The sequence below is a fragment of the Aethalodelphis obliquidens genome, unplaced genomic scaffold (assembly GCF_003676395.1).
Source record: "Aethalodelphis obliquidens isolate GAN/ISIS:26980383/991018 unplaced genomic scaffold, ASM367639v1 scaffold4, whole genome shotgun sequence".
NCBI lineage: Eukaryota > Metazoa > Chordata > Mammalia > Artiodactyla > Delphinidae > Aethalodelphis > Aethalodelphis obliquidens.
In genome coordinates this window covers 58302895-58321546 of record NW_020837948.1, presented here as the reverse complement: position 1 = coordinate 58321546, position 18652 = coordinate 58302895, and the positions used below count along the sequence as shown (strand labels likewise).

General features: G+C 36.2%; 1 protein-coding gene across 3 annotated transcripts in view; it reads right to left on the bottom strand.

The window, feature by feature from the left end:
• Positions 1 to 5944: 5944 nt before the first annotated feature.
• CERT1 (ceramide transporter 1) overlaps positions 5945 to 18652 on the bottom strand; it is a 128995-nt gene continuing 116287 nt past the window's right edge. For all 3 annotated transcript variants that reach the window (XM_027100810.1, XM_027100808.1, XM_027100809.1), the window contains 5 exons: positions 18040 to 18110; positions 14516 to 14644; positions 13841 to 13970; positions 12479 to 12615; positions 5945 to 9016 (listed from right to left, as the gene is read on the bottom strand). In XM_027100810.1, coding sequence (XP_026956611.1) covers positions 12488 to 12615; positions 13841 to 13970; positions 14516 to 14644; positions 18040 to 18110 — 458 coding nt within the window. In that variant the 3' untranslated portion in view covers positions 5945 to 9016; positions 12479 to 12487. The remainder of the gene's footprint in view (positions 9017 to 12478; positions 12616 to 13840; positions 13971 to 14515; positions 14645 to 18039; positions 18111 to 18652) is intronic.

The window sequence follows — 18652 nt, the reverse complement described above, 5'->3', positions numbered from 1 at the left end:
CAGCCTGTGGAACAAAAACCACATTCATAGAAAGACAGACAAAATGAAAAGACAGAGGACTATGTACCAGGTGAAGGAACAAGGTAAAACCTCAGAAAAACAAGTAAATGAAGTGGAGATAGGCAAACTTCAGAGAAAGAATTCAGAATAATGATAGTGAAGATGATCCAGGACCTCAGAAAAAGAATGGAGGAAAAGATTGAGAAGATGCAAAAAATGTTTAACAAAGACCTAGAAGAATTAGAGAACAAACACCTAGAAGAATTAAAGAACAAACAAACAGAGATGAACAATACAATAACTAAAATGAAAAATATGCTAGAAGGAATCAATAGCAGAATAACTGAGGCAGAAGAACGGATAAGTGGCCTGGAAGACAGAATGGTGGAATTCACTGCCGTGGAACAGAATAAAAAAAAAAGAATAAAAAGAAATGAAGACAGCCTAAGAGACCTCTGGGACAACATCAGACGCACCAACATTCACATTATAGGGGTCCCAGAAGGAGAAAGGAGAGAAAGGACCCAAGAAAATATTTGAAGAGATTATTGTCGACAACTTCTCTAACATGGGAAAGGAAATAGCCACCCAAGTCCAGGAAGCATAGAGAATCCCAAGGAAAAACACACCGAGACACACAGTAATGAAACTGAGAAAAATTAAAGACAAAGAAAAATTATTAAAAGCCAACAAGGGAAAAACAACAAATAACATACAAGGGAACTCCCATAAGGTTAACAGCTGATTTCTCAGCAGAAACTCTACAAGCCAGGAGGGAGTGGCATGATATATTTAAAGTGATGAAAGGGAAGAACCTACAACCAAGATAACTCAAGGATCTCATTCAGATTCAATGGAGAAATTGAAAGCTTTACAGACAAACAAAAGCTAAGAGAATTCAGCACCACCGAACCAGCTCTACAACAAATGCTAAAGGAACTTCTCTAAGTGGGAAACACAAGAGAAGAAAAGGACCCACAAAAACAAACCCAAAACAATTAAGAAAATGGTCATAGGAACATACATATCGATAATTACCTTAAACGTGAATGGATTAAATGCTCCAACCAAAAGACACAGGCTCGCTGAATGGATACAAAAAGAAGACCTGTATATATGCTGTCTACAAGAGACCCACTTCAGACCTAGGGACACATACAGACTGAAAGTGAGGGGATGAAAAAAGATATTCCATGCAAATGGAAATCAAAAGAAAGCTGGAGTAGCAATACTCATAGCAGATAAAATAGGCTTTAAAATAATGTTACAAGAGACAAGGACACTATATTATCATCAAGAGATTAATCCAAGAAGAAGATATAAGAATTATAAATGTTTATGCACCCAACACAGGAGCACCTCAATACGTAAGGCAAATGCTAACAGCTATAAAAGAGGAAATCGACAGTGACACAATAATAGTGGGGGATTTTAACACCTCACTTACACCGATGGACAGATCATCCAGATAGAAAATAAGGAAACACAAGCTTTAAATGACACAACAGACCAGATAGATTTAATTGATATGTATAGGAAATTCCATCCAAGAACAGCAGATCACACTTTCTTCTCAAGTGCACACAGAACGTTCTCCAGGATAGATCACCCCTTGGGTCACAAATCAAGCCTTGGTAAATTTAAGAAAATTGAAATCATATCAAGCATCTTTCCCAACCACAACGCTATAAGATTAGAAATCAATTACAGGGAAGAAAACGTAAAAAGCATAAACACATGGAGGCTAAACAATACGTTACTAAATAACCAAGAGATCACTGAAGAAATCAAAGAGGAAATCAAAAAATACCTAGAGACAAATGACAACGAAAACACGACGATCCAAAACCTATGGGATGCAGCAAAAGCAGTTCTAAGAGGGAAGTTTATAGCAGTACAATCCCACCTCAAGAAAGAAGAAAAATCTCAAATAAACAACCTAAGCTTACACCTAAAGCAACGAGAGAAAGAAGAACAAACAAAACCCAAAGTTAGCAGAGGGAAAGAAATCATAAAGATCAGAGCAGAAATAAATGAAATAGAAACAAAGAAAACAATAGCAAAGATCAATGAAACTAAAAGCTGGTTCTTTGAGAAGATAAAATTGATAAACCATTAGCCAGACTCATCAAGAGAAAGAGGGAAATAACTCAAATCAATAAAATTAGAAATGAAAGAGGAGAAGTTATAATGAACACCGCAGAAATACAAAGCATTATAAGAGACTACTACAAGCAATTCTATGCCAATAAAGTGGACAACCTGGAAGAAATGGACAAATTCTTAGAAAGGTATAACCTTCCAAGACTGAACCAGGAAGAAACAGAAACTGTGAGCAAACCACTCACAAGTAATGAAATTGAAACTGTGAAGAAAAATCTTGCAACAAGCAGAAGTCCAGGACCAGATGGCTTCCCAGGTGAATTCTATCAAACAAAGAGAAGAGCTAACATCCATCCTTCTCAAACTCTTCCAATAAAGTACAGAGGGAGGAACACTCCCAAACACATTCTACGAGGCCACCATCACCCTGATACCAAAACCAGACAAAGATACTACAAAAAAGGAAAATTACAGACCAATATCACTGATGAATATAGATGCAAAAATCCTCAACAAAATACTGGCAAACAGAATCCAACAACACATTAAAAGGATCATACACCATGATCAAATGGGATTTATCCAGGGATGCAAGGATTCTTCAATATATGCAAATCAATCAGTGTGATACACCATATTAACAAACTGAATAAAAACCATATGATTAGCTCAGTAGATGTAGGAAAAGGTTTTGACAAACTTCAACACCCATTTAGGACAAAACCTCTCCAGAAAGTGGGCACAGAGGGAACTTACCTCATCATAATAAAGGCCATATATGACAAACCCACAGCAAACATCACTCTCAATGGTGAAAAACTGAAAGCATTTATTTCCTCTAACATCAGGAATAAGACAAGGATGTACAGTCTCGCGACTCTTACTCAACAGAGGTTTGGAAGTCCTAGCCATGGCAATCAGAGGAGAAAAAGAAATAAAAGGAATACAAATTGGAAAAGAAGCAGTAAAAGGGTCACTGTTTGCAGATGACATGATACTATACATAGGTAATCCTAAAGATGCCACCAGAAAACTACTAGAGCTAATCAATGAATTTGGTAAAGTAGCAGGATACAAAATTAATGCACAGAAATCTTTTGAATTCCTATACACTAACAATGAAAGATCAGAAAGAGAAATTAAGGAAACAATCCCATTCTCTATTGCAACAAAAAGAATAAAATACCTAGGAATAAACCTAAGGAGGTAAAAGACCTGTACTCAGAAACCTATAAAGACAGTGATGAAAGAAATCTAAGATGACACAAACAGATGGAGAGAAATACCATGTTCTTGGATTGGAAGAATCAATATTGTGAAAATGACTATACTACCCAAAGCAATCTACAGATTCAATACAATCCCCATCAAATTACCAATGGCATTTTTTACGGAACTAGAACAAAAAATCTTAAAATTTGTATGGAGACACAAAAGATCCCGAACAGCCAAAGCAATCTTGAGGGAAAAAAATGGAGCTGGATGAATCAGGTTCCCTGACTTCAGACCATACTACAAAGCTACAGTAATCAAGACAATATGGTACTGGCACAAAAACAGAAATGTAGAGCAATGGAACAGGATAGAAAGCCCAGAGATAAACCCAAGCATCTATAGTCAACTAATCTATGACAAAGGAAGCAAGGATTTCCAATGGAGAAAAGACAGTCTCTTCAATAAGTGGTGCTGGGAAAACTGGACAGCTACATGTAAAAGAATGAAATTAGAACACTCCCTAACACCATACACAAAAATAAACTCAAAATGGATTAAAGACCTAAATGTAAGCCCAGACACCATAAAACTCTTAGAGGAAAATATAGGAAGAACACTCTGACATAAATCACAGCAAGATCTTTTTTGACCCACCTCCTAGAGAAATGTAAATAAAAACAAAAATAAACAAATGGGAGCTAATGAAACTTCAAAGCTTTTGCACAGCAAAGGAAACCATAAACAAGATGAAATGACAACCCTCAGAATGGGAGAAAATATTTGCAAATGAAGCAACCGAGAAAGGATTAATTTCCAAAATATACAAGCCGCTCATGTAGCTGAATATCAAAAAAAGCAACAACCCAACCCCAAAATGGGCAAAAGGCCTAGACATTTCTCCAAAAATGATATACAGATTTGCAACAAACATATGAAAGGATGCTCAACATCACTAATCATTACAGAAATGCAAATCAAAACTACGAGGCATCACCTCACACTTGTTAAAATGGGTATCATCAGAAAATCTACAAACAACAAATGCTGGAGAGGGTGTGGAGAAAAGTGAACCCTCTTGCACTGTTGGTGGGTATGTAAACTGATACAGCCACTCTGGAGAACGGTATGGGGGTTCCTTAGAAAACTAAAAATAGAACTACCATATGACCCAGCAATCCCACTACTGGGCATATACCCTGAGAAAACCAGAATTCAAAAGGACACATGCACCCCAATGTTCACTGCAGCACTATTTACAGTCGCCAGGTCATGGAAGCAACCTAAATGCCCATCGAAAGATGAATGGATAAAGATGTGGTGTGTATATATATATATATATATATATATACACACACACACACAATGGAATATTACTCAGCCATAAAATAGGATGAAATTGGGTCATTTGTAGAGATGTGGATGGACCTAGAGACTGTCATGCAGAGTGAAGCAAGTCAGAAAAACAAATATCATATATTAAGGCATATATGTGGAATCTAGAAAAATGGTACAGATGAACTGGTTTGCAAGGCAGAAATAGACACACAGATGTAGAGAACAAACGTATGGACACCAAGGGGGGAAAGTGGGGGGGTGGGGGGTGGTGGTGACGGTGGGCTGAATTGGGAGATGGGTATTGACATGTATACACTAATATGTATAGAATAGATAACTAATAAGGACCTGCTGTTTAAAAAATAAAGAAAAAAAAAGAACTACACTGTATTTACAGGTTATATTCCAAAGCCAAGCCTAAGGCAAAAGCTGCAGTAAGTTAAAAATTGTTCTTGAAAAACTTAAAAGTGTGCCATGAGGGTGACAATACTATTTCTCTGTCAATAAACCCAACACAACAGCCAGATTTTCTCTCCAGCATCCCCTGAGATTAAGTAGTTGGCTTGTATGTGAGGTCATATTGTTTGTATGGTATTTCTCTTTGAACACCAGGAGAGAAATATGCTCAGTGCCTTTCAATATGGAGGAAACCAACGACCAAGTGAACTGCAAATCCACACTTCCCATCTCATCGTGGTTCTGGGGTGTAAATTCCCTGAGTGTAACAAGTGGAGCTGGCCATATTATTTAAATAAATGAGGGATGATTTTTTTATGGTTAAACGCATATGATTTTTTTATGGTTAAACGCTAACTTTCATGTGTGTATGACTGGCTGGGTTTTAGAAACACCCAGCTGCATATGGCTTCACTCTCTAGCAACTGAAAACAAACTTTTGGACCAGGGTCCATAGTAAAAAAAAAAAAAAAAAATCATTTAAAACTGTAACCTACTACACACACACACACACACACACACACACACACACACACACACACGTCTGTGTGTGTGTATATACAATACATGCATATACATACATACATACACACATATATGTAAAAAGGTTCACAAAATATTTACCTTTATTACATCCTATGTATTTGATCTATTCCATTCTGTTCTACTTTCTTAAAATTTTTTTAGGTTGCAACTCAGTAGTTTTCTTGATGCCCAACCGGGTTACAACATACAGTTTGAAGAACATTGAACTGGAGTATTTCAAGCTCTTAACTACTCAGAGAATTATGTAGGGCAGTACCTGGGGGTTAAGAAAAACAATCAAGCAAGCACATTTGTCCATAATATTTTAATACTTTTCCACTTTTAAATACTGGTTTTAATTTTGTGATTGTAACATGGAAGATCCAACTTTATTATTTTTTAAAAACATCACCAGGATCATAAAGCTATTTAGAATACACTCTACACACTCCCAAGGTACTTTAAAATGATTATGTTTTGAGTTTGTAGATGAACAATGACAATAATCCAAATACACTGTCTGTACAACTTGGATCAAATAGTGGTGAAAGTGTTTAACTGGACAAACAACTGATAAGCTTAAAGATAATCAGCACAATTTCACAAGAGAACCAGCTCAGCCCAACTAAAATTTTCTCAATAGCAATTGACACTGATGTTGTATAGGAGTACAAATTAGTTGATGAAACTGAACAAACGGGAACCCCATTCCTCCTTTTCCTTCTTTTGTATTCCTACATCCCTCCCAGTCATCCTCTTCCTTGGTCTGGCTACCCCTGTGGCGAACCCAAATCAAGAGCTGCTATGACACCCTCCACCTCAAAATCAGGAGCCCTGAATTACAAGTGAAATACTGTGCTCTCTTGAACTGTACAGTGGGCACTCAGGGACAAAACCCCTCATCACCAATATTTTTCATGTTTCTATCACAGTACAAAAGAGTAACTGAGTAGAAGAGAGAGTAAAATGATAATTTTTTTTTTTGCTTGGGGAAGAGAAGTAGGAAATAACTGTGGATGAGAAAACATCATGTATATTCAATATGTAGGAATTAGCCTTATGGAAATAATTCTAGAGGGTCTGAATGCTGTCTAAAGGGCTAGTACCTCTCCAAATTTTGATCTCTTTTACTCCTTTCATATTCCCCAACTCATTTCTAAATCTGGTTGGGCAGGATTAACCCTAGTGAAGTACCAGTGCAATTACCTGAAGGTAAAATGTATCCTTTACTTTTCTTCTCTTTTTTAATACAAATATTTTTCCTGTAATCATTTACAGAATTGCAAAAGTATATCATTAACATTTAGTGCAAATGCAACTAATGTAGGTTTAGACACTGCTCTGTAAACTTTCCATACCTTTGTAAAATAAAGCTATCCAATTTAGTCATGATAGTACCAGAAATGGCAAACAGAGAAACATTTATAGTGGGCATATAGAATTGTTTTTGAAGATTCCCATCAGTGGCTATGGTGAATAAACCTTCCCTCCCCAACCCTCCCATACTCCCAACCCCAATCCCGTAACTGATTGTAAAATAAAATACACATTTGAGGTATAAACTTTTCTTTTTTAAACATCACAATATAAAATGTTAACTGGTGATGTAGTAAACTGATAAGATAATTTGTCTTATTTGCCTTAACTAGCATTACCACCATATAGGCACTTTTTCCTTGTAGTCAAATTATGAATAGTATTTTTCTGTAATAAGGCATATTCCATGCACATCATTTAGAGAAAGGTAAATTAAAAAATAGTAAAGATTTATGGAGCATGAAATCTGCGTGCATGTAATGTAAGCGTATGTTTTATATGTATTTTCCTCTCTGTACAGACTAATAAATACCACTTTATCTGATGCAAGTAATTCACTTCCAGGATTGTGTATATTAAGTGATCAGACTAATCCCATCATTAAATTATCACCTTGCATTTATCATTAAGACTCCATTACCATGTAGGAAATATATACAGGACATGTTCCACGTGACATGATTTCCTGCTTTACAAAATGGGTCTGGTTTCTGTGTTTCTATAGAGATGAACAAGTCAGCAAAGCATCTACAAAATGCCTCTGATTTACGTAAGCACATTTGTGTATAAATACAGTGAAGATTCTGAAGTGGGCAGTCATTTCTACTTCAATGAGTACCATTCCCTGCCTCTGCTCCATGTTTCAGGGTTTTTCAAAGGGGCCTAAAACTAAAAAAGGTATTTTACGTTTAACTTCTTACAGCAACTAAAGAAAGAATTTCAGTTTGAATCACATGGTCTTCTTTACTGCCCTGTTGAAGTTTCTGATCAAGAGGCAAACAGGAGCGGTGCCCACATTTTCTACGCATATCTTGCAACGTTATCTTTTAAACTGACCCAAATTAGAAGAACAAACACATGTTACTGAATACTAGAAATATAGAATCAAATGCCAAACTCAAACAGTGAGATTTGCTGGAACATGTAATACCGTATATCCTCTCACCAATTTCAGGAAAACATGAGCTCATTTTATTCTGACCGTTTTACCAGAAAGTAGTTTATGCCTATAAGGTTGTACAGATGTTTCTGTTTGGAGGCAGGCAGAACCAATTTAGAAATTACCAAATTGTGTTTGTAACAAACTGAAAAAAATCTGTAGCACACAGTACACAACTAAAAATACAATAGAAATATAAAGATATCTGGAGAAAAAAATAAAGCTTTTCACTCTTTCTCCATCAGAACCAAAGTTCTTCATGGGAGTAAGACTATAGAAAAGGCGAAATCACAAGTTATTGACAGCCCTCAGTTATTAAGAGACACTTTACATGACAACATGAATTATTATAGAAATCAGCAGCAATGAATTCTATGATTATACAAAGCAAAAATGTCAAAAAATTCTGGACACAGATTTGACTGTAGGCCTATAAAAAGAACCCCATCCAGAAATTTGGTGCACAGAAAGCACATGCCCCATGTGCGTCCAACTTTTGTGCTTTTCTCTTGTGCACAAAGCCTGGTACAACTGAGGATCTTAGGCCAAACCACAGTAAATTAAAAATTCTGAAAAAGTTTCCAAAAATTAAAGCATCGATTCCTAGTTGTGATTCAAAGTTGATTTTTTTTTCTCTTCTAGGAGCAAGCAAATAAAAATATAGCCATATACATGTAATTTTACATGTATTTATAGTTATATGCTGAGCGAGGAGATCTAGCAGAAGACAGCTAGTGTTAAGATGTTCAGCTTTGCTATTGCAGTATTTCTTCATTTTTGTACACAAGGCCAAGGTGTTGGGCCATAGACAAGGCTATAGATCCTATGTTCCAGCTTAGAGCATTCAATTTTGTTTTTTAATTTTTTTCCTCCAACATGGAATGTCACACAGCCTTGTTTCAGTCACTGTAGGAAAGAAAATGACAAGTAAAACATTCAGCACTGTATTATTTACTAACAGCTGCAGGACTAACAGAACAGACTCCTCCTACCTTCTGAACTCATGTAATGCACAGAATCTTTATCAAAGTTTATATTTTAAGGATTTTTCACCTTTAAGAATATAAAATTATTAACTTTATATATTTGAAATTTATCATCAGAAAGGAACAGAAGGTATAAGAAATGTTCTGAAAGTTAGAAAAAATTAAAAAGGGCAATGTGCTACAAGAAGCAAAGAGGGAATCAAGTAGAGGTTTCTGGATCCGTAGCCCATAAACTGGAATTTCCTTCTTCTTAGTGTTCAATAAAAACTATGCTATACAATATCATTTATCAAGAATTAAAAAAATTTATTTAGGCTATGGGAAAGAGGTCTGCCTTATCTTAAGAAATACTGTGTCAAATGAGTTTAAGAGTTTTGACTAAGTTTTAAATATCTTTGGGCCTCATTAACTCTTTATGGAATTTCTCTAAAGATGATACACACTATTGAAAGTTACTATTTCTCCATCACCAAAATTAAGAATGTTAGCTTTCCTAAGGTTTCAATGCTAGGATCCACTTCATACATACATCTTCCAAAATTATTATGAAACAATTATTACTTTAGGTAAATGAAGATTTATTTTAGGTAAATGAAAATTTGGTTCTCTGCCAGAAAGAAGCTCAATCTGGACTCAAAGGCCAGAGCTAAGTTTTGGCCAGTGAGTCTTTCCAGTTCTATCTTTACACACACACACACACATGTCCACAAACAATGGTACCATCTCCTTCCCCTAATATGAATTCTTTTCCAAGGATTTCGAGCCCTTCCCTCTAGGTCCACAAAAGAAGAATGTGTACACTCGTGGGCGCACACACAGTCAGTCAATAAAACAATGCCCCAAATCCAACAGTTTAGAGGCAAATGCTGTGGACATGTTAGCATGTATTTTGCAAATATTTTCAAAATTATTCTTCTCAAACATAGTTGAGAGCATGTTTTATTATATAACTGCATTCTGATTTCTTTTGCTTAATACCCAGTTATATTTTCTACCCTTCTCTGCAAGGCTGAAGGTAAAGGTGAAGAGGGAAAACAGATACAGCTGCAAGCTTGGTCTTGGTTCGAGCAAACAGCAACTCTAGAAATCTTAAGGCTGTGGGGAGAGACACACAGCTAAGTAAGGTGACAAGCCTGCTGCCATCATGTGGCATCACGTTTTCAGTGTATTTGATTAAATACAATGCAGTGACAGAATCAATAAGAAGTTATGTGTCCAGATCGAGCCACAACAATTCTGAAGTACAAGATATCCTAAAAGCAGTGCATTTTGGCAGTGCATTTATGCTTTAAGAGAATCCCTCAAAGGTCAGGCTTTGTCCCAAACACTAACCATTCAGAGAAGTAAGACTAGAACCTGTTTAACATTTTCATGTAACCTGTTTTCCTGGGAAAAGCTACATATCTGGGACATCAATGCACTAACCCTTGTGTTAGTGTCTGAAAATAAATTTAGGCTTTGAGTTCTTGTTTTTTGTTTTTTTAAGAAATAGCACACTATAAACATTATCAGAAACTAGACTTAATTAAAAGTATAGTCACTACAGTTGACCCTTGAACAACATGGCTTTGAACTGCGCACATCCAACTACATGCAAATTCTTTTCAGTACTACACGATCTGGGGTTGGTTGAATCCTCGATGCAGAGGCACCTAGGACATGGAGGGCGGACTGTAAGTCATACTCGATTTTCATCTGTGCAGGGGGCCAGCGCTCCTGACCCCCACGACGCTCATGAGTCAACTGTATATGGTTATTAACTATATTATTTTTATCTAAAGAAATTGACTCAAGAATATAAATTTCTCAGCAAATGATTTAACAGTCAATGTAGGTGAGCATGAGAGGACGGTCATAAGTACTTACTGCTTGTGAATTATACTTTGGTAATATCTATTACAAATTTAAATGTTAACACTCAGAGAGTTTCACAGAAATTGAATTATACAAATGGTTCTCAAATGGATGAAAAGATGCTCAAATTCATTTGTAACGAGGACTATGACAGTTATTTTTTGGCCATGCCACGTGGCTTGTGGAATCTCAGTTCCCCGACCAGGGATTCTGGAATCCTAACCACTAGGCCACGAGGGAACTCCCAAGAGGACCACAATTTAAACTACACTGGGAGAGTATTTTTCACCTATCAAGTTGGAAAAAAATCAGAAAGTTTTATTTCATACATTGTGTGAGAGGGTCAGAGAAACAGGCACTCCAACATGTTATTGCTGGTGAGATGGTAAATTAATACGACCTCTACAGAGGCCAATATCTAAATTACAGATGCACAAGCCCCCCGGAAGTACCAGCAGTGTCACATCTAGTAATTTACCCACATACAAAATGACATGGATATGACTGCAATACTGTGTGCTCTAGCAAAAATTAGAAACAACTTTAACATCTACAAATGGAGAATTGGTTAGATAAATTGTGTACATCCACACAAATGGGATTCTACATAGCCATAAACAAAGAATAAAGCAGCTCTGCACCAATATGGAAAGATCTTCAAGATAAAGCATATGCAGAAGCAAGATGCAGAACCCTGAGTAGAGTATGCAATTTCTTTCAATAACAATAAGTGTATGTGTGTGAGGAATACACTTGTATTTGCTTATTCAGGTGAAAATGAAACATCTCTGGAAAGACACAAGAACATACTCACAGCAGCTATACACTTGTGTGTGTGTGTGGGGGGGCAAGTGTGGTGCTGCAGAACTGGGTGAGCAGGGGACGGGGGATGAATTTTACTGTGTATCTTTTCATACTTTTGACTTCTGAACCATGTTAACATGTCACTCATTTAAGAAAAATTAAAGAGTTCAGCTCCTTGCACAAAGACAGTCAGTGCAGCATTATTTGACAGTAGAAATATGGAACCAACCAGACATTAACATGGGACAGTGGTTAATAAATTCTGCAACATTTATACAACAGATGTTAAAAGAATGAGATGGTTTTGTATGTCTCATATCTTTATATGGACTAACAGTCAAGATATATTAAGTAGAAAAAGCAAGCTGCAAGATAATGCTTTGAAAAAAAATTTTTAGATATATGTCAATACATATGTACAAGTCTGGAAGAATATACAACAAACGTAACACTAATTTATGGGAAGGGAGAAACATAGAGGATTTGTACTTCTGAAATTTTATAGTTCTATAATATTAAAATTTCCTTCAATTAAGCAGACATTATCTAACATAAACAGAAAAAATAATGAAAAATTAAGTTTTAAAGGCTATAAAAACTACAACTCTTCACATCTGGAAACATCATGTAAAAGAAACTACTTTCAAAAACTAACTTGTAATGTCTGCGGAGCCATATTAGTCTATAAAGTTTAAAAAAAAGAATAACATATATTTTCCAGTACCTGTTAATACTAGAACAAAATAGGTTTTCCTGCAGTTTTTTCTTGTACGTAAGAAGTAAAACGTTTTAGAAACTTTGGATACTCTCGTTTTGCCACTGCCCTTAACACTGAGGCTGGTGCCCATCCTCCAGGGTTTACTGTGAGACAAAGGAAAATGAAAACTGTTAAGATAATTCTCCAAAAACACGTAAAGCACTCATTTTGTTCCTTTGTTTTTAAAAAATTCCTCACATGGAAAAAGCATCTCTTACAAGTCTTGACCACTCAGTACTTAGTACTGTACTAACCACCAGATGAGAACAGATAACAAATAAGAAAGCATTTATTACTGTTCTAAAATGTTCTTGGTTCCCTAAATTATAAGTAAATATTAGTATAGCAACACTTTAGGTTACTTAAGGCAGATTTATTCAATGAACTCTACTATAATCAAATAGTAACTTGCTCAGGCATAGTTGTCTCTTTAAACATACTAGCTGTGATGGCCCTGTATAAAGAAGGTTTGAAGGTTTGATTAGAGGGACTCCAGTAACTACTGCAGGTAGGAAATAGGTGTAGCAAGGAACCATAACAAGTGATAAACAGGGCTGTACAGCAGTAGGCCGATGTGAAATAAGTCACTAGCAACTAAGAAAGAAGCAGGGAGCAAAGATTCAGAAAACTAAAAAGCCTGACAACAAGAAAAAGAACTGTTCACCTGAAACATAATATTTTATATCAACTATTATTTCAATTAAAAACAAAAACACACACAAAAAAACCAAAATGATAAAGTAAAAAAGAAGAAAACTATTTCCAGTAATCCAACCACCAAGCAACAATTCAATATTAACATTTTGTTGTATTTCTTTCCAACTTTTCACATATATATTCTTTTCTTCTTTTAAAAATTACTGAAATGGTATTTTATATGCTTTTTCTCACCCCACTTAACATTATTTTGTAAACATTTTTCTAAATCACTAAATGGTCTTCGAAAATTTGGGAAAAAAAAGAAGTATTAATTTTCTTTCTCACTGTTGCTTATTTTCCTAATTACACCTATTCTATTAGGCAAATATCTAGTAAAACAGTTCTTAAAACCAATAATATGTAATAGTGATCTAAAGATGAAGTTTAAAAATTTACCTATCCAGCCCCAGCTTCAGAAATTCTGATACAGCAGTTATTCAGACATGTATATTTTGAAAGATTCCTGATAATTTTGATATACATCTCTCCAAATTAAAAATTACTAAATCTAAAGGATAAAAACTAAAAAGACATTTATAAATGGTATTTTTCCAAACTGTCAGTTATCATGTAGATCACAATAAAAACATCCACATTCCCAAGTAGCAAAAACAAAACCAAAATACATACCATTAGCTACATATGTAATCTTGCATAGAATGTTGTCCCTGCTAATCTCCTGGTTTCCCTCTGGCGGGCTTACCAAGGTTTGACAAATCATAGCAATATTTATTTTGGCACGGACACATCGATTGTTTAGCTGCCAAAACAAAAAGTAAAAACAAAACACCAGTGTAGAAGATACCCAGTATTTTGTAACCTCTTCTGGTCTAATTCTACATTAGATTAACCAAAACCATAACTCATCTACATCTCCCACAAAATCTCATAAGCACTAATTAAGAATACATGCCAAGCTGATACGACACCAGGAATGGTTTTCCCCCCTCTTAAGTAGTAAAAGGAGCTAAACCGAGGTAGAAACCACAGAGATTTTGCCAGTAGTTGATCATGGCTTGAGAGACAAGTGTGAGAAGTAGCCTACCTATACTACCCATTCAGCTGTCTCATCTAACCTCAAGAGGAAAGGAAAACAACCCTGCTGGGATGCTCATGGCCATGACTGTTGCCCTCAGATAACAGTGGCTATACTCTTCCAAGAAGCCAACTTTAATAAACAAAAATTTAAGAAGCATTTTCCAATCAATTATCTCTGTATGTGTGGTATGCGTTTATCATTTTTGCCCTGTGTTGTATATTTAGCTTTGTATTGTACAATTATACACATTTATACAATGTACTTACAGGAGCACTGTTGTGATCCACAGAAAAATTACAAACTATCCAAGTTTCCGGGTCATTTTCAGTCAAGGCTGGTATCTTTCGAATGGCAGAAAGATATAATACATCCCGCTGAGAAGCAGGCCACACTCTCTGTGGAAGAAGTACAAATCTTTTGAAAATTTGAACTTTTTTTTTTTTGGCCGCACCACGTGGCATGCAGGATCTTAGTTCCCTGACCAGGAATTGAACCCGCACCCCCTGCAGCAGAAGCTCGGAGTCTTAAACCACTGGACCGCCAGGGAAGTCCCCAAAATTTGAACACCTTTTTATTCATATATAATATGGAACTAACAAAGAAACAAGTGTAAAACTAATAAATGCCTTTAAGGTAACATCTGTCAAATTTTAAATGGAAAGCACCCACCAAAGGATTGATTATGAACACTGAGTTAAAGGCTTTGAAGAACATACCAAAGGAATAATGTTCTGCTATTTCTTTTTTTTTTTCTTTTTTAAATGTTTATTTATTTATTTGGCTGCTCCAGGTCTTAGTTGTGGCACGCAGGCATGTGGGATTAGTTCCCCAACCAGGGATCCAACCCCAGCCTCCCTGCATTGGGAGTGAGGAGTCTTAACAACTGGACCACCAAGGAAGACCCTATTTTTCCTTCTTTTTAAATTTGGTAATATATATGTAACATAAAATGATATTTTTTTTTTTTTTTTTTTTTTTGCGGTATGCGGGCCTCTCACTGTTGTGGCCTCTCCCGTTGCGGAGCACAGGCTCCGGACGCGCAGGCTCAGAGGCCATGGCTCACGGGCCCAGCCGCTCCGCGGCAAGTGGGATCTTCCTGGACCGGGGCGTGAACCCGTGTCCCCTGCATTGGCAGGCGGACTCTCAACCACTGCACCACCAAGGAAGCCCGATATAAATAATTTTTAAGTGTACAATTCAGTGGCCTTAACTATATTCACAATGTTATGTAAATAACACCACTATCTAGTTCTAAATGTGTCATCACTCCCAACAGAAACTCTGTACCCATTAAGCAATCACTCCGCATTAGCCCCTCCCACAGCCATTAGTCCACTTTTTTTTTTTTATAGTTTTCATTTTTGGCTATGTTGGGTCTTCGTTGCTGTGCATGGGCTTTCTCTAGTTGCGGTGACCGGGGGCTACTCTTTGTAGCAGTGATCAGGCTTCTCATTGTTGTGGCTTCTCTTGTTGCAGAGCACGGGCTCTAGGCACACAGGCTTCAGTAGTTGTGGCATGCAGGCTCTAGAGCACAGGCTCAGTAGTTGTGGCCCATGAGCTTAGTTGCTCCGCAGCATGTGGGATCTTCCCAGACCAGGGCTCAAACCCGTGTCCCCTATATTGGCAGGCGGATTCTTAACCATTGTGCCACCAGGAAAGCCCCATTAGTCCACTTTTTTTTTTTTTTTTTAAAAAAGAAGATGTCTGGGGTAGGAGTTTAGTAATTTATTTATTTTTGTTGTGTTGGGTCTTTGTTTCTGTGCGAGGGCTTTCTCTAGTTGTGGCAAGCGGGGGCCACTCTTCATCATGGTGCGCGGGCCTCTCACTATCGCGGCCTCTCTTGTTGCGGAGCACAGGCTCCAGACGCGCAGCTCAGTAGTTGTGGCTCACGGGCCTAGTTGCTCCGCGGCATGTGGGATCCTCCCAGACCAGGGCTCGAACCCGTGTCCCCTGCATTAGCAGGCAGATTCTCAACCACTGTGCCACCAGGGAAGCCCCACTTTTAAGTATAGTATTAAACCTCTGTTTCAACTGTTCAGAGCAAAGATTTTAAAAGCAAGTATATTAGGGAAAGAGCATGCTCCTTTGATATCATAATCATATTTAAAGAATTGCAAACCAGTAATTTAATCTTCCAACTTCATACTGTTGGAATGACATGGAAACTAGGTCTCTGAAAACTGGGACTATGTACTTTTAAATGAGAGAAAATATGCACAGGGTCTTTCCCGATTGCTGAATTTAATAAATCGCCAACAACTCAGTGTCAATACAACACAAAGCATTTGCAAAGTGAAATGGTTCATCTTTTAAAGATACAAAGTTTCATTAAGTTGATGAAAGTAGTGCTGGGCAAATGTATGTGAAGCCAGTAATAAATGAAAATGTGGCCATATTAGAACTAATGGATACAAATCCACAAGGATGATGATAAGACAGAAATTTAAAGAGTGAGAATGACAAATATCAAGAGATGAGAAGCCCTTTTTAAGACCATATTATAAAAGAAGCCAAATTTAAAGAGAAAGGTGTTGAATAGTTATTGGATTTTGTTGAAAAAATTATGCCAGGACAAGTCATTTATTCAAATAATTACAACTGTAACTTAAATTTTGTTACATATAAAGTACATTATTTTAATAATTTTTAGTATTATTTTTCCAGAAATAATCCTAATATAATCTATATATTCCTCCCCTCCATCTACTATTTACCAAGTGAAGTACTTTCAGCAGACCATTTTCCAGGATCAATTATCTTCACAGAATAAGAGTCTTCTGATTCTAAATGACTGGTCATTTATTTTCATTGCAAATTACAGGACAACTAATATTTTAAAGTCTACTAAATTTTAGACTTCACTTTTGACCCCCCTAAATCAGTAGGTTGAAACAGAATCTTCATTGTTATACATTTCTTGAGTAGCTGTCATGTAAAAGGAAGCCTAGGTCACAGTCATTAAATATAAGATGGCTCAGATGACAAGACTGAGCTCAAGATATACACAGCAAACCTAAAATATTTTCAAATATTCAGTTCAGTTAAAAATTATTTTAAAAAAGAAAAATGAAGTACTTACTGAATTATCATGTTTCTTATATAACATACAATATTGTTTTTGGTAGATCTCTACAAATTTTTAATTTATTTTATTATTGTTTATTCAATATAATATTTGGCAATTTTCAGAAAGGAAACAGAGCAGAATAAGATAAATATTCTATAATTTAAATATCTACATTAACAGAGGAAGAAGTGAAGTGAAAGGCAACATTTAAATGACAATGTTTCTTTGTGCTCTGGTATATGACCATCCTCTCAATAGCTGATGCTCAGCAATTCTCCCTTGATGTCAGATAATCTACTTAGATCACCTTTACTTCTGAGTCTTAACATAGACTAATAACATACTTTGCATTTCCTTATTATTCTCACAGGAAACTGATTCACTTTCATATTTGGTAATTCATCTATCTCCTCTAGAGACTAGATGCTAGAAAAACATTTAAGTGGATTTTCGTACTTTCTTGTTCAGACTTAAAAGTTTGCGGAACTAACTGTACATCTTTGTCAAACACACTGTTTCTGGATATTTCTCAGGTTCTTATTTTCACCCATTTCTGCTTTAAATGAACTGAAATTACCTTTCAAATACATGAAATTCATGAATTATTAATAAAGTCTTTAAATCTTTTGTGGCACTTAATTTCCTCGCAAATTTTACTTTAGAGAATTTATATGTCTCTGTTTGAACTACGCTGGAATCCTTTTGGGATGAAAAGATATTTACCTTGTGCGTTTGATAAATGATGATTGCATTATCAGCTAATGTTTCCACCACATGAAAGTTTTCTATAGTTGCTGCAATGAAGAAAAAATGTTAGCAGTCAAAAAAGATATATTACCTTTTCCCAGAATGTGATTATTGAGAAAGTCAATTATGAATGGACATTATAGTAAAATGAACAGGATCCTGCCCTACATAGGCTAAGTCCAAATGGAAAGCGGTTTAGTATTAGGGCTACAGGTGGTGGCTGTGAGACCTAATCACCAGGAAATCTCATTAGCTTCCATCGCAAGAAAGCAATTCTAATCACCATTTCATTACTAGGGCACAAATTATTCCCTAACACTATGACCCCTCCCCTCCCTATAATCCTTAATTTATTGAAGCTGAATAAGCTGTTCTATTTAGGTTTAGGTGACTATGTTTGTGAGAGTGTCAAACTGCCATTGATAAACATGTTGTTCAGAAGTACCCATATTTATGAAATTTGATGCCTGAGGGGATCAAATAACTCTAAACAAACCACAGCAGGATTCATCTACAATTTATGATAGAAACAAAACAGTCTAGGAAAAGAGAAGATGATACAACAGAAACCTTTTATTTCAGTCCTGGC